This window comes from Alexandromys fortis, unplaced genomic scaffold (assembly GCF_014885135.2).
Source record: "Alexandromys fortis isolate MF-2015 unplaced genomic scaffold, M_Fortis_MF-2015_v1.1 scaffold_348, whole genome shotgun sequence".
Lineage (NCBI taxonomy): Eukaryota > Metazoa > Chordata > Mammalia > Rodentia > Cricetidae > Alexandromys > Alexandromys fortis.
This window is the reverse complement of record NW_026068223.1, coordinates 1-16,622: the sequence shown is the minus strand read 5'-3', so window position 1 is coordinate 16,622 and position 16,622 is coordinate 1. Positions and strand designations below refer to the sequence as shown.

Below are 16,622 nucleotides of genomic sequence, written 5' to 3'. Positions count from 1 at the left end.
CAAGGCAATCTCCTACACATGGCTTCCAGGCCCTTGCTAAATATGGCACAAACTTGGTGACAATGGCTTTGTTTCTTCTGCTGTCCTCCAGATACCCTCCCCATACACATACACATATATACTAAACCTGTGTTCCAGTTTCCAAAGCTTCTCATGGATCCCTACACATTAAACTTCATCACGCTTCTAATAACAATAATTAGCTCCTTCTCATTGAGAGCTTATGTGTCATATACTGCACCAAGATTTCCATGGGAATTTTCTCATCTCTCCTTCACAACTCCGTGAGGAGGCACAGCCACAATTTACACCTTCTCTATGGCTAGAAAAGTACATGTGAAGGGTGCAGTGGTTTACATATGAGCACACAGGAACCTGCTCTGTCTGACCCCAGGGCTCATGCTCTGCGCCAGGGGTTGGCAAAGGATTTCCTTAAAGAAATGAAAAGCGAATTCTTCCGGCTTTGCAAATTGCAGTCTTGGTTGTCACAGTGTGGAGCAGTTGCAGACTTTGACATACACGGAGTAGGGAAGTGAGAAGATACACACCTGTTGCGTCACTGGCTTCCCCACCTTGCAGAATGACCACACCCAGTGCCCCTACCTCGGTGGGTAGCGAGAATCAGCGCTCCGAACCATGAGATGCACTTGTTTCCCAGAACTGGGTGGAAGCACATTCTTGGGGAAGCATTGTGCAACAGGGCGTTGGGACGACAACGGCTTCCGTTGTCTGGGGAAGGTCTCTATCCTGCCAGACGCTGACTTAGCACCTTTGAGGAGTCGGGAGCTTCCCACCTTCCTGGATGCTGGGTCCCCAACGTTCCAAAGAGCAGTGACTGAATTCAAAACAGTAACAGGACCTTACACGGGCTCCGGTGAGGGCGGGAGTTGGCACCTCCTCCCACGGCTGCTTCTTGAGCTACTTGCTCTCAGAGACAGCACACCTGGAATTGCTCAGGGTTCCCCATGCATGGTTTCTATTGCATGAGCAGGAAGAAGTGAACCTCACTCCCCTGCAAAGCGAGCGCAGGTTTCCTTTGAAATTTGACTTTTTCAAGAAACGTGACTAGACAAATAAATCGAGAATAGACTTGTGAAATCGCCACACTTGTCAATGCCCATTTCAGTGATTAATCTGCATGCCCCCTCGACTTTCTGGACACACCCTATGAATAACAATTCTGATTCCTGATCCCTAGAAGTGTCCAAAGAGATGGTTAGGAAAATCCTGAGAGTGCCCGGGAGACTTTTCATTTGGAGTTCTTTAGTCTGAGATCTAAGAAAGCAACCCAGGGCACTGCAGAGGGCAATGCCTGGGAAAGGGGAAAGACTAGTGAGAGAGGAGAGTGCGGAGAGAGGCAGCAGCTAGGACGGAGCAACTGCAGAGGTCAGGGGGTGTCTGACCCCGTGCTCAGGGAAAAGCCAAGTAAAGCTTAGCATGTAGGACACCGTCACAGTTAGGCTCCTCACGGGAAGAATCAATTATCTACTCTCCGGCCTTAGAAAAGAGGGTTGTATGGGCAAAGAGCCTCTACTGGCCATGCCAGATCATAAGGAAGAGCAGCCAGGAGCTAGAGAAGAATTAGTTCCATGTAGCTGGCAATTTCTAGAGTGGGATATTGGGCAAATGCTTTATGACTGTAGGGAGAGTCTGACAGAGCTAGGGAGGGAGGGGCAGGTGGAGGGAAAACCTGTGTGGTGAGGGGGCACACAGGGAGTGTCTAAATAAGCAGAAGGAAGGGACAATTATCACAGATCAGCTCCTTGTCTCTTTTGTTTGAGAAGATGACTAACTCATGACTTCAGAGAACTTACGTCCAGGCTCATTGTATTCAAGTCAAGGCTGGAAGGCAGGAGAATTTGCTCCATGACTAAAAGAAGCCAAAAGCATTCTTCAAGTATCAGACGTTTCTAGATCTGGAGGTGATCTCATTATTTGTAAAGCCCTGCCCTTCCCACTATACAAGCTCACCTTCGGGACCTAGCCCAGCCCATCCACACTATATATAAGCAGCTGCCCAGAGCCCATCACGCTCATCCGCTCAGCTCTGCCCTGTACCCTCTCCACTTCTCAGACTTCTAACTCCAGGAACCATGTCTACCAAAACCACCATCAGAAGTCAAACCAGCCACCGTGGCTTCAGTGCCGGCTCAGCCAGATTGCCTGGGCTGAACCGCTCTGGCTTCAGCAGTGTGTCTGTGTGCCGCTCCCGGGGTAGCGGTGGCTCTGGGGCAGTGTGTGGAGGAGCTGGCTTTGGCAGCAGAAGCCTCTATGGTGTGGGGAGCTCCAAGAGGATCTCCATTGGAGGGGGCAGCTGTGGCATTGGTGGAGGCTATGGCAGCCGAGTTGGAGGAGGCTTCGGCTTTGGAGGAGGAGCCGGCAGTGGCTTTGGCTTTGGTGGTGGAGCTGGTAGCGGTTTTGGCTTCGGTGGTGGAGCTGGTTTTGGTGGTGGCTATGGGGGTGCTGGTTTCCCCGTGTGCCCCCCTGGAGGCATCCAAGAGGTCACCGTCAACCAGAGCCTCCTCACTCCTCTGAACTTACAAGTCGACCCCACCATCCAGCGGGTAAGGACTGAAGAGCGCGAGCAGATCAAGACCCTCAACAACAAGTTTGCCTCCTTCATCGACAAGGTGAGACGTGGTTCTGTCCAGGGCAAATGAGCATGAGTAGAATCTGGAGTGAATGCCAAAGACAGCTGTGGAGGGAAGATGTTCTAGGCTTTGCTCAATCACTGCCATTGTCTCTAGGTGACTCTGTCCTGACGTTGTCCACTCTGTAGTTGCAGCTGGCAATCAGGGTCAGAGTTCCTCTCCTAATAGGTTGCCCCATCAGGGTGTCTGATTCCAGTGCACTGAGATGAGCTCAGGCCTCACATCACAGAGGACAGAACTGAGGCAGGAGTCTCTACAGGGAAGTTTGGAGCCATCACGGCAGCACTAAACTGCACCACACTCCAGCATGTCACTGCTAGGCTGCCTGTGCCCTGCCTGAGAGCCCTGCCTTCCTCAGAGGGATGGTGTTGGGAGCTCTGCTCTGGATTGTGCCTGTAGGCCCAGGGCCAGGGACTATACTGAACAGGTTGAGGCAGACAGCATGAGACAGGAGTCACACTTGTGAAGGGATCACAGCAGAATGAACTTCAAACTTCTCTCATTTGGTGCCTCCAGGTGCGCTTCCTGGAGCAGCAGAACAAGGTCCTGGACACCAAGTGGGCCCTGCTGCAGGAGCAGGGCACCAAGACCGTGAGGCAGAACCTGGAGCCCTTGTTTGAGCAGTACATCAGCAACCTCAGGAGGCAGCTGGACAGCATCACTGGGGAGAGGGGCCGCCTGGACGCAGAGCTGAGGAGCATGCAGGAGACCGTGGAGGACTACAAGAACAAGTGAGTTAAAAAAGGAACGCAGTTTGCCGAGTTCATAGTAATAAAGACCCAAACCTAGACATGGACTCCAGGAATTGAAATAGTGAAACGAGATAGTTTTGTCAAACAGCTGAAGTCAAACACCATGGAGGGCAATAGGAGCCTAGGGAGAGAAAAGGAGTAAAATATTCAATCACACAAAACATTCATCAGTGGTGTGATTTGGTTATATTGCATTTATAGAAATGGGGGCTGGGTCACAGATACATTTGAGGCCATCTACCTGCTGACTACAATGTGCGGAACCCTCCCTCTTGTAGATATGAAGACGAAATCAACAAGCGCACAGCAGCAGAGAATGAATTTGTGACCCTGAAGAAGGTAAGCTGACTGAGTTTCTCTGCTGATGGAGAGGAATGGCTTTGCATGTCTGGTTTATTGCAGAGCATGGTTGCCAGGGAGGCAGAGCAGACATTGCTGTGCAAGACAAATAACCCAATTCCATGTTGTTGACTCTTTCGTCAGGATGTAGATGCTGCCTACATGAATAAGGTTGAACTGCAAGCCAAGACAGACAGTCTGACAGATGAGATCAACTTCCTGAGAGTTCTCTACGATGCAGTAAGTCACCTCTCTCTCTCTCTCTCTTTCTCTCTCTCTCTTTCCTCCCTCTTCAATCTGCCCCATTCACTTTATTTCCCCTGTGCACAGTGAGAGTGTGGTGTTGGTAACATCTGTATTCCTTACATCCAAAGCTGATGTTGCCTCTCTGTTCTGTAGGAACTGTCTCAGATGCAAACTCACATCTCTGACACATCTGTGGTCCTCTCCATGGACAACAACCGCAGCCTGGATCTGGACAGCATCATTGCTGAGGTCAAGGCCCAATATGAGGAGATTGCTCAGAGGAGCCGTGCTGAAGCAGAGTCTTGGTACCAAACCAAAGTGAGTATTTAGGGGGAGCCTGATGAAGAAAAATGGGGACAAAATGAATCCATAAGACGCTAATTTCCTCGGAGGTTAGAGGTCTACTAAGGAGAAACGGGGATCTTGTAAGAGCAAATGGACCTTGCACTTGTGTTATACAGTGAAGCTGTAGTCTACCATTCAAAAGAACCCAGAAGAAGAGGGAAAGTTGCCATAAATGGGGTCCATAGTCCCTGAGCTTGAGCTCTTCTGGGAATATAGGACCTCATGAGGTCACACAGAACATTTTCAGTTCCCAAGAGAAGTATGTAGTCCATGCTCTCCCACAGCTTCTCCTGAGGAAAAGCCATTGCACCAAGGATAGCGCAGTCCAGTTAGATGTGAATTAGGTTTTGCGGGCAAAAACTCAATTAATCTTCTATTTTCCATTGATCTTCAGTATGAGGAGCTGCAGGTCACAGCAGGCAGACACGGGGACGACCTGCGCAACACCAAGCAGGAGATCGCTGAGATCAACCGCATGATCCAGAGGCTGAGATCTGAGATCGACCACGTCAAGAAGCAGGTAGCACAGACCAAAAGCATCACAGGATGCTTCCTTCATTTCTGTGCTCCAGCCTCCTGCTCACTGGGAGCGAAGATCTCGGGCTCGCCGGGTGGTGGTGACACATGCCTTTAATCCTAGCACTTGGGAGGTAGAGGAATGTAAATCTCTGTGAGTTCGAAGCCAGCCTGGTCTACAAGACGTACTTCCAGGACACCTAGGGCTGTTATACAGAAAAACCTTGTCTTGAAAAACAAAAAATCAAATGAACAAACCAAGAAGACCATGGATAAAATCACCCTCTCGAAAGAACCACAGTACAAGTTTGTTTTTCTTTCTTTCTCTGCCCAGTGTGCCAACCTTCAGGCTGCCATTGCTGAAGCTGAGCAGCGTGGGGAGAATGCCCTCAAGGATGCCAGGGGCAAGTTGGAAGGGCTGGAGGACGCCCTGCAGAAGGCCAAGCAGGACATGGCCAGGCTGCTGAAGGAGTACCAGGAGCTCATGAATGTCAAGCTGGCCCTTGATGTGGAGATCGCCACCTACAGGAAGCTGCTGGAAGGAGAGGAGTGCAGGTGAGTGCTCCCCCTCCTCCATGATGCCAGGCATGAGCACAGCATGAGGGAGCACTGGCTGTGGGCACAATGCCTCCCTTCAGAGACCACTCTACCAGGGATACTCTGTGACCTGTCACCACACTGAGGGGTCACGAGGACTGAGGTCATGGCTCCCTAGGTCTCACCTTCTCATCTGCTCTGTTCCTATTCTAGGCTGAATGGTGAAGGCGTTGGACCCGTCAACATCTGTAAGTACACTGCTTGCCGCCTCCCCTTCCCCTGCCTTGTGCCTGACTCGCAGGACATAGCCGGCTCACAGTGTCCTCTGTCCCCTCCTCCTCTTCACAGCTGTGGTGCAGTCCACCATGTCCAGCGGCTATGGCAGTGCAGGCGGTGCCAGCAGCAGCTTGGGCCTGGGAGGAGGCAGCAGCTACTCCTACAGCAGCAGCCATGGCCTTGGAGGTGGCTTCAGTTCTGGCAGTGGCAGAGGCCTCAGTGGTGGCCTGAGCTCCTCTGGTGGCAGCTCTTCCACCATCAAGTACACCACCACCTCCTCCAGCAGGAAGAGCTACCGGCACTGAAGTCCCTGTCGCCTGAGCTTGTCTGCTCCCCAGATGCTCTGGCAGAGCCCTGTGCTTGGGTGCTGTCCCTGCTGCCTTCCTCCCTCTGCTCTAAGTTTAGGGCTGAGAAGCTGAGTTCTTGTTGCTCCCCTCTGTCCCCAATACGCATCTTCTCATTGTCATCCTCTGACCTCACATTTGGTGCTGCAAGCTCTAGTTAGGTTTCCAGACTCTGCCTCCTGACTGTCTCTGAGGCTGCCTGAGAAAGGGTCTCTCTGCCCCTTTCCTTCTGGAAATCGTTGTCTGGGTCCTACTCACCTAAACAGGAGCTTCCCTTTGTCTCCCAGTGGCCTGAGAAAACCCCATCTTCTCTGTCACGAACCTCCCTGGCAGTAACTGTGATCACACACGTCAAGAGTCCTGTGATGTACAGAGTCTGTGCTCATGTGATGTTTCTCTGTTCTTTGCTTTCTTGTAATAAAGCGAAATAAAGCATGTTTATAACATAATGGCTTCTCCCACGTGTATTTTTGTAGCACATTGTTTTCTATGGAGACTCTGCAACTTTGTTAGATAAGACATGCCAATCATTCTTATTGTTTGGGGATCTCATGTGAGTATAGAGTGTTATTTGAGAAAACCTACTCCTCATTTCTACCTCCCCCATTCCTCCTCTATCCCTTTCTGTTTTTCCTCTTCATCTCCTTGTGCTGCCTCTTGCTTTCTTTGGTTCCCCAATGAGTTCACTCGGTGTTGCCTGGAGGTGCAGGGTAATTAGAGTCTAATGGACATGACACCGTTCAGGGGACACATTCCTAAGAAAATTACCGTTTATCCTAGTAGTCATCAAAATCCAAAACCTCTCTGCAAGATGTCACTGTGAGGGAGCTCTTTCCTATTCCATGCTGGGCTTTTCACTGGCTCCCTGTCTTGAGACTTTTCTGCATGTAGTCACAGCTACTGTGATGTGTTGTGTACAAACGTCCTGCCATGTCCACCAAACATTCTTTCACCGCTAATATTCACTACCCCTGGCTCCTACAATCTTCCTTTTCTGTTCTGCAATGTCCCTGAGCCGTGTCCTGTGTGGAGGTGTGATACATCTGTCCATTTAGAGCTGAACACTTCACGGTCTCCTATCTCTGCCTGATGATCAGTTGTGTGTGTGTCTCTGTTAATCATCATCTACTGTAAAAAGAAGTTTTTCTGATTCATCTTGAAATATACACTAATAATTGGTATAAAGATTTGAACTTAATGGATATCTTATTACTATGTACATTTAACAGAATAACTATATTAGTTCTTCCCCTGGGGCCTAGGACTAAGGCACCTGGTTTGAGTCCATTTAAGCACCAGGAATGAGTTCTGACTTGTGAAGTGGACCTTAGATGCAATCAGATCGTGGATGGTTATTCCCATAACATTAGTGCCACTATTGCCCCATTGGCCAACTCATCCTTCCTGTAGCTCACAGGGCTAACAGCAGGGTAAGGCTGTGAATACTTTCCCGTGTGATAGACTTTGTAGTGCTATGAAAGCTATTCAGTAGGGATAAAGTTTCTGGATCCATGCAAGCTCGATTTCTCCAGCGATTTAGGATTCTGTGTGGTTATCTTCACATAGTATTACCATCAAGTTCTGCAGGATAGCCCAGAGCAAAGTTATTTGCCTATAATATTTCAGAGGGCACACTGACGTACAGCTCAAAAGAAACAAGCCATACCTTCCACTAGTACTTTTATTTGATACCCTGTAAAGTTGGAGTGATACATTGTCTCTCTGTTATAGGGTACAGCATTTAACTCCTTTTATAAGAGCATATGGATGCATTTCAGGAGGCTTTAACAATAGAAGGCTTCTATATGGCATATTCAAGATCTTGACCCTTGGTTGTCTCCTCCCATAATACTCCTGTTTCTTACCCTCACATCCTCTGCCCCCTTCAACCCTTCCGGTTCCATTACTCTTCTTTCCCAATCCATTCGACCTTTAATCTGTCCCTCCTTCGTTTGAAGTCCTTCTGTGACTCCTTTTTGTCTTTCTGCATTCTATGCCAACTCTAACTGAAATATCCACATCTAAAGATTCATCTCTGGGAGAGGAATATGTTGCAGTTGTCTTTCTGGGTCTGGATTCCCTCATAAAAAGGATCTCTAGAATGTCCTCTGTGTCAAAATGTTTATTTAGATTATACTACAAAAAAATTTAAAAATCACAAAACACCAAGTTTCACACAAGGATAAATCAATATTCAGGATCCCTGGAACCCTCTGAAAGAAATAGAGTCACCAAGATACATGCTTCAAAGGAGAAGTCTACTGCAACTTAGAAACATCTGTGGGAAGAATCAGGGTTTAAAGGACAGGATTTATTCTCAAGGGATACAAGGATGAAGAATGTGGGTCTTGCAAGTAAGATGACAGGATCCTGACAAGTTTGGCCAACAGGAAATCCAATCCAAGAAAAGTAGAAAACAGCCCAGGGCTCCAACCCTGGCTCCCCAGGCAGGAGCAGCCAAATTCCTGAGCACAAAGGAAGCCAGGTAGCCATGGAAAAACTGACTGGCAGATTTAAACAAAGGAGAAGCCGATGGTTCTCACAAGCCTTAACCCATCAAGGGATCTGGTGTAAGAGTCACTCCTCCGCTTGCCAGGCTGGCTTTGAAGAAATCCACTTTGCCAGCTGTACTAGCTGGTTCTGTGTGTCAACTTGACACAAGCTAGAGTCATCAGAGAAGAAAGAGCCTCAGTTGAGAAAATGCCTCTATGAGATCAGGTGTCAAGCATTTTCTTATTTAGTAATTTATGGGAGACGACCCAGCCCATCCCTGGTTTACTGGTCTTGGTTTGTATAAAAAATCAGATTGAAGAAGTCATGAGGAACAAGGCAGTACAGACCTCTCCACTATTCTGCATCAGCTCCTGCCTCCAGGATCCTTCCCTGTTTTGTTCCTGTCCAGACTTCTTTTAGTGATGAACAACAATCTGGAAGTGTAACCTGAATAAACCTTTTCCTCCCCTCTTGTCTTTTTGTCCTGGTGTTTCATTGTAGCAATAGAAACCACTCCCACATCTCAGAGTGCCAGAGCTGGGCATCATTTTAAGATGGCAGCTCAGTTTGCAACTCAGTTACTGTGGATACCTGAAAGCAAGGGACCTAGAAACAGTCCCCATTAGGAGGGGGCAATGAGAGGCATTTTTGGAGAGGAGGAGACTTAGTCGGGGACCCAAGGAGAAATGCAAGTGTTAGGGACTTTTGTTTTGAAGGGTGTGGTGGTCAGTGGTTTCTTTCCCACCGTGAGAAAGCAGACCTGTCACCTGAGGATTTGCAGAGCCCAGAGCCAACACCCTGCACAAGAACGTCAGGAACGAAGAGAAGGTCAAGGCGATACTACAAGCAGACAGCAAGAAAGAAAAAATGAATGAGCATGGCCACACTGCTCAGACACATTCAACAGACCAAACATACTCATCCGTGGAAAGCAGGAGGGAGCTGAGCTAAAAACTGAAGGCACAGACAACTATGCAGTGACATTTTAGCAAAACATCCCTAAATATAGGACAAAATATTGATATCCAAACACAGGAGACTTTTAGAATCCCAAATAAATATGCTCAGAAATGAAATTTTCCAAGTCACTTTCTAGTTTAATTGTCATGGCTATAGAACAAAGGAACAATATTAAAAGCTGTGGAGGGAAATCACTAACTCATACTAGCAAACTCATTAGAATGATGTCTAAAATCCAACAAAGCGTGGAATCACAATGTGCACACCCACCACCATACAGACTCACACATGTGCTTTATGTATATATGTGCATACTCAAATTTTGTATGCACGTATAAGCTGTTTAACATATGCATATATATGTTTTTTGAAGTATGTTCTCATTGTATTCCAGGCTGAGCTGGCAATTGATATGTAATAGAATGTCTTTGACAGGATTCTGATCCTCCTGCCTCCACTTCCGGGGTGCTGGAGTTACAGCATGGCGCCTGTCTAGAATGTCACATTGAAACCCCTAGAAATAAACAGCTGCCAACAGGAGTCCCTCTTCCCAAAAAGGTTAGCTTTCAAGACTGGTGGAGGATTACAGGCACTCTAAGACAAACACATCCTGAAGCAGGTCAGAGCCCTTCGGCCAACATCCAGGAGGATTGAACACAAAGACAATAAGGCAATCACCAACACAAGCGCTCAGAAAACAATGAACATCATGAGAGGAAACATGAGCACATGAGAAAAAGGAAAAGGATCAAACATGTTCAAGAAGTCAGTAGACCCTAGAAATGAACAAAGAGTTTCAAAGAAGAAAAAATAAGATTGAGTCAGTCAGCAAAGGAACAGCAAATATTGGAATCAGTAACGGTGAATCAATAATGACCCTGATTATAAATCGTCTGAACGCTCCATTTGTTTTTAAAAAGAGTAATTGGTCTGAAAACTAGGGTTTAGAGAAATGATGGCTCAGTCACTAAAAATGCATTCTGCTCTTTCAGACCGGAAGTTCTGGTCCCAGCACTCAGTGACCCCTGACCCTACCAGCTCTGCACTCACATCCACAAACCTCCCACATGCGTGTATTTCATTAAAAGGAATATTCCAGGGAGTTGCAACCCACCCTAGCAAGAATGGCTGTCATCTACAAAGTGAACATCAGCAGTGCCAGTGAGAATGCCAGGGAAGGGAGGGGCCCTGCAGTCTGACTGGCAGCGCCTCTTCTGTGGACCTCAGTGAGGTTGTTCCTCAGAAACCTGACTATGGGCCGAGCATATGATCCAGGCATACACACCAAAGATATGAAGTCAGCATTTCAGAGACACCTGCACATCCATGTATATTTTGAATTATACATATAGGGAAGGCATGGACTCAGTCTAGATGCCCATCAGCTGATGAACAGATGAACTGTGAGGTGTTGGGGTGTAGTTAACCACGAGGAAATAAATTACAACATTTGGTAAGAGAACAGATGGAACTAGAGAGCTTTATGGGAAGTGAAGTAAACCAGACACAGAAAGACAATTACTCCATGCTTTCTTACATACGTGTAATACATGTATACATTCATACATGCCCATAAATGCATCTGTGCATGCATGCATGTGTGTGTATGAGACAGACACAGAGATATCAGTTCCCAATACCTAGAAACACATTTTGCCTTAAGCCACTGGGAGCCACACCTAGCAGGATCCCAGAGGAATTCCTTAACAGGTTAGACACATTAACCACACCCTTCTAAGAGGCAGAGAAGGCAGAAACCAAGGAGCAAACAGCCACTCAACAAATGCAAGACCTAGCATTATCATCATCCCAAACCAAGATGCCCAATGATGGCCCAAAAACGCTGTCAACATCAGCCATGACAATATGTCTTCACTAGAGCCCAGGAATCCTACCTGAGTAAGCCCTGAGAATTGAAACATGGCTTAGGCACAAGGCAGAGACCTTAAACAGCCTTTGTGGATATGATAGAAGTCAAAGAGGGAATGACTCGGCCCCTTGAAGAAACCTATGGAGACACAAACACAAGGAGAAGGAGATCAATAAAACAGCTCCAGACCTGAAAGGGGAAAGAGAATCAAGAAAGGAAACCCAAGTTGAGGAAACCTGAGAATGGAAAATTTTGGAAATCAGACAGTAACCTCAGAGGCAAGCCTCACCAACAAAATACAAAGACAGAAGAGAGAATCTCAGGCATCGAAGACTTGAGAGAAAAAATGGAAAGTATTTAGAATCCTGGTATGGTTCGTTCAGGAAACATATGGCACTATGTAAAGACCAGATCTATGAGAGGTAGGAACAGAGGAAGGAGAAGAAAGTCAGGTCAAAGGCACAGAAATCATTTCAAAAATTTGTAGAAGAAAATATCACTAACCAGAAGGAGATGCCTACCACAAGAAGTATACAAAACATTGAACAGAATAGATCAGAAAGGAAATTACTCTCAGCATATAATAAAACACTAAAAATACAAAACAAGGAAAGAATATTGAAAGCTGCAAGGGAATAAGAGCAAGCAACATGTAAGCGCAGATTTATGAGAATCACACCTGACTTCTCGATGGAGATTGTAAGAGGCAGAAGGGCCTGAACAGATTTCTACACCCCTAAGAGACCACAGCCCAGGCTAACATACCCAGTAAGACTTCCAATCACAACAGATGGACAAAGTAAGGTACTTCATGATAAAACCAAATTGAAGCAATACCTATCTACAAATCAAGCCCTACAGAAGGCACTAGAAGGCAAACTCCAATATAAAGAGTAACTACATCCCAAAAAAATCACAGGGAATAATCTTAAGCCGGCAAATCAAAAGAGGGGAGACACACAGACACACACACACACACACACACACACACACACACCACACACCACACACCACAAGTAACACACACAGCCAAATAACATGAATCAAAACCTCACTACCCATGGATAACTCTCAACATCAAATCCCCAATAAAGGACACTGAACAGATGCAGAAACAGGCTCCATCCTTTGGCTGCATCAGAGAAACACACTTTAACATTGAGGACAGACATCACCTCAGGGTACAGAGGTGGAAAAAAGTATTCTTATTAAATGGACACAAAAAACAAGCTAATGTAGCCATTTTAATGTATTGCAAAACAGACTTTAAACCAAGACAAGTCAGAAGAGACAAGGAAGGCCGCTACATAGTCATTAAAAGAAAAGTCCACCGGAGGATGCTGCAATTCTTTTTCCAAAAGTACCACATTTTATTCCACTTGTGTGTGAATGCCCAGGTGGACAATTCATAGGATGGAAAATGGGGAGTTTGCATGCACAGGAAACAGAGGGCATCTAGGAGAAACTTCTAACCAGCTTGAGGGTTTTTTTTGAAATCATAGAAATATCCTGTGATTAGATACAAGTTTGTCATTTAGCAACACCCTGTACTCTTTACAGGGAGTATTCTATTCTATGTGTACACTAATTTATGCTACTAAAAAATACTAAGTGTCTAGCTAGAGGACAAGACCACCTGATAAGCTCACCCTCAGGACCTCATATAAAGTCTGAGTCATAACCAGAATATTGAATTCGTGAGGTTGTGAGTTAGGAACGGTTGTCGGTAAAATGTCAATGGTTTGTAGGACCTCATACCACCATTTGTGAAAAGATCTCCTTGGTGAACACAGAGGTGTCGTGACTCAACTCTGGGCACATGACTAAGTACAAACATAAGGAAAGGGCTGGTCTGAGCCTACCTGTTTCCATTTGGGGCAGCCCCTAAAGTACTGTAGGTGACTGGGCTTGATTCAGGTTACGACAAGACAGAACCTGCAGGCATTGCTATTGTTTTGTGTATCTGGACAATTTGGAGACGGCCAGCCCATACCAGCCCATAAGAAGGGATGGTAAGTATCATAATTCCTCAGTATGAGGCTTGATATTCTGAGGTGGTTGCTATGAATATCTATGACAACATCTGGAAACGTTCTAAATTCTATTTTTTATTGTTGTTATTTTGAGACAAGGTTTCTAAGTGTAACCATCCTGGCTGTCCTGGACCTCATTTTTAGACCACGCTGGCCTCGAACTAACAGAGATTCACCTGCCTCTGCCTCACAAGTGCTGGAATTAAGGGCATGTGCCACCACTGTCTGGCCCAGATTCTCATAATCTCTTAAATACTCACATGCACTTGGCTGAGTTAGAGGGCCCCTGCTGGAGCAAGGACAACCGTCATGGCACCTTGTGTGTTCATTTCAAAATTAGCCCCAGTGAATTGTCTGCCTGTTGATCTTGAACAAAGATCAACATTGTTGCTAAGAATGATGGGTCCAAGGGGCTGGAGAGATGGCTTAGTGGGTGAGAATGATGGACAGAGAGGAGCCACTCAGGTTGCCTCGCAGGCAGTTTTCTCTGCCAAACAATGGGTTTGTCTTTTCAGCTTGGCTGTGCAGATCTCTGATCCAATGAGAGGCAAAACACTAAGAACATTAACTGGCTAAGGTTAGGCCAGATGAGTGTGACATTCCCCGTTACATGTTGTTTCTCACTTTGTGAGAGGCATCCCCCTCTTTTCTTTCCTATTTTTCGAATATTTAATTCTTACAGAAATAGCTTCTGTCAAGGACAGGACATTTCTTAACATCTATATACCAAATACAGGGCACCCAGGTTTGTAAAAGAAGCACTACCATAGCTGAAATCTCATATTGACCTCACACATTGGTAGTGGGGGACTTCAATACTCGACTCTGGCCAAAACACAGGTGAAACTTAACAAGAGAAATGGTAGTTAACAGAGTTATAAACCAAATGGGCCTAATATATTTACAATTCTGTTCACCAAGACACAAAAAATACCCTTTTCCTCAGCACCTCATAGAATTTTTTCCAAAGCTGACATAGGCAGACAAATCAAGTAACAACAGATACAAGAAAACTGATATAACCCCCTGCATCCTATCTGACATCCATGGGTTAAAATCGGTTAACAACACCAAACAAAACAAAACAAACAAAAAAACAAGAAGCTTACAAACTCATTGGACATTGAAAAACTCACAAATGAACTAAAAAGGAGTTAAGGAAGGAATTAAAGATTTCTAGAACAGAAAGAAACTGAATACAGACCGTAATAAATACGTGAGACAAAGGAAGGCACATCAGAGAGGAAAGTCCGTAGCACTAAGTGCCTACATAAGACATTGCAGGGATCATAACAGCGAGTATGAACATTCTAGGAGAAAAAGAAGAAACTGCACAACAAATGGCAAGGCCACAGTTACCCTGATACCCAAAGCACAAAAAAAAAAAAAACCCGCAAGAATAAAGAGAACTAATGACCAATTTCCCTGATGAACATAGATGCAAAAGTTCTCATGAAGTACTTGTAAATCAAATTGAAAAGTACATCAAAAACATCATCCATCATGATCAAGTAGGCTTTATCACAGACAGCAGAGCTGGTTCAACTTATGTAAATGGAAAAATTAAATCTAACAGATAAACAAACTGAAATACAAAAGTTACATGATCACATCATTAGAGGCAGAGAAGACATTTGACACAATCTGACACCCCTTCTAAATAAAAGTCCTGGAGATTTAATGAACACAGGAAACACACCTGAACATAATAAAAGCAGTTTACAACAGGCTCATAGGCAACATCTACTTAAACGGAGAGAAAAACCAAAGCATTTCTACTAAGGTCGGGAACACGACAAGGGTGTCCACCCTCTCCAGACTATTCAACATAGAACCTCAGCTAGAGCAAATAGACAGCTGAAGGAGAGAGACCAAGGGGATATAACTTGGAAAGGAAGAAGTTAAAGGATCTGCATTTAAAGATGGTATGACAGTACACATGAGTGACCATGAAAGTCCACCTGGAAACTCCTTCAGATGATGCACACTGTCAGCAGACAGCTGGATACAAGATTAACTCACAAATCATAACATTCGTAGGTACAAATGACAAAAACTGACTGACAAAGAAATCAGGAAAACAACACACCTCAAAATAGCCTCAAGTAGCACAAAATACATAAAGCTCTAACCCAGCAAGTAAAAGACTTGTATGCTAAGAGGTTTAAAGTATTGAAGAAGATAACAGGACGATGGAGAGATCTCCCACGCTCATGGGACGATACCATTGTTAAAGTGAGAGAGGCCATCCTACCCAAAGCAATCTACAGACTCGATGCAATCTGACCAATTATTCAACACAGTTCTTCACAGATTGTGACAGGAAAACTTTCAGCTTCATATGAAACCAGGAAAAACAAAGGATAGCTAAAACAATCCTGAAACACACACACACACACACAGAGAAAAGGAGGAATGAGCATCACTGGCAGACTTGAGCAGATCTCGTTGAGATTCCTGATTTGAGTGACAGCAGTTTACAGAAGATGGGGCAGACACGGTGGCCTGGTAAAGGCAGTGCCAAGAGCAATCAAGGAGAAAAGCAGAAGCCGAAACACTAAGAAGGACATTAGTCTGGATTCCTTAACAAACATGTGATTAGGAGAGGGGCCACAGTGATGGCTCAGCTCTTGTGGAGGACCTCACTGTCTGCTCTTGTGAAGGACCTGGGTTCAAGTCCTGGCTCTTACATGGTGGCTTACAGCTCACAACCTTCTGGGGACTGACTCACTCTTCTGGGCTCCAGGGGAAAGAGGCACAGAAGAGGTTCAGAGACATTCCTTCAGTCAAAAAGCCAATGTATATTCTTTTTTAAGTTATAGGAGAAAAAAATTATGGGATAATTATAAATTCTGTTAAACTATTTAAGATCCTTGACCTATATAAAACATGATTTCAATGTATTTACAAATTTGAATGGTCAAATATCTAAAAATCATACTAGGAAGGTATTAGTAAAATCAATCGTTTCTGTGTAATATTTATCTTATTTTTGAATAGAACTATTATCTTGAATATAAGTACGTGTAACACATGTGTCTGGTGCCCTCAGAAGTCAAAAGATGGCATAACACTGGGACTGAGTTATGGATGGCTATGAATGGTTGTATCCCACCACGTGGATGCTGGAGCATAAAGTCATGTCCTATACAGGAGCAGCAAGTGCCATTCATCGGGAGACATCTTTATATATCCTTGAATACTGTAATATATACAAACATACATACATATATATGACATATGATCATTTTCTACAAACG

General features: G+C 45.3%; 1 protein-coding gene across 1 annotated transcript; it reads left to right on the top strand.

Annotated features, from left to right (window-relative positions):
- The first annotated feature begins 2,025 nt into the window (after window positions 1-2,025).
- On the top strand, window positions 2,026-6,455 carry Krt6a (keratin 6A). Its single transcript, XM_050130598.1, has 9 exons — window positions 2,026-2,630; window positions 3,168-3,382; window positions 3,682-3,742; window positions 3,887-3,982; window positions 4,142-4,306; window positions 4,728-4,853; window positions 5,184-5,404; window positions 5,600-5,634; window positions 5,735-6,455. Exons 1-9 carry the CDS (start codon window positions 2,094-2,096, stop codon window positions 5,965-5,967), a joined length of 1,689 nt encoding a protein of 562 aa, XP_049986555.1. The 5' UTR covers window positions 2,026-2,093; the 3' UTR covers window positions 5,968-6,455.
- Window positions 6,456-16,622: the final 10,167 nt, after the last annotated feature.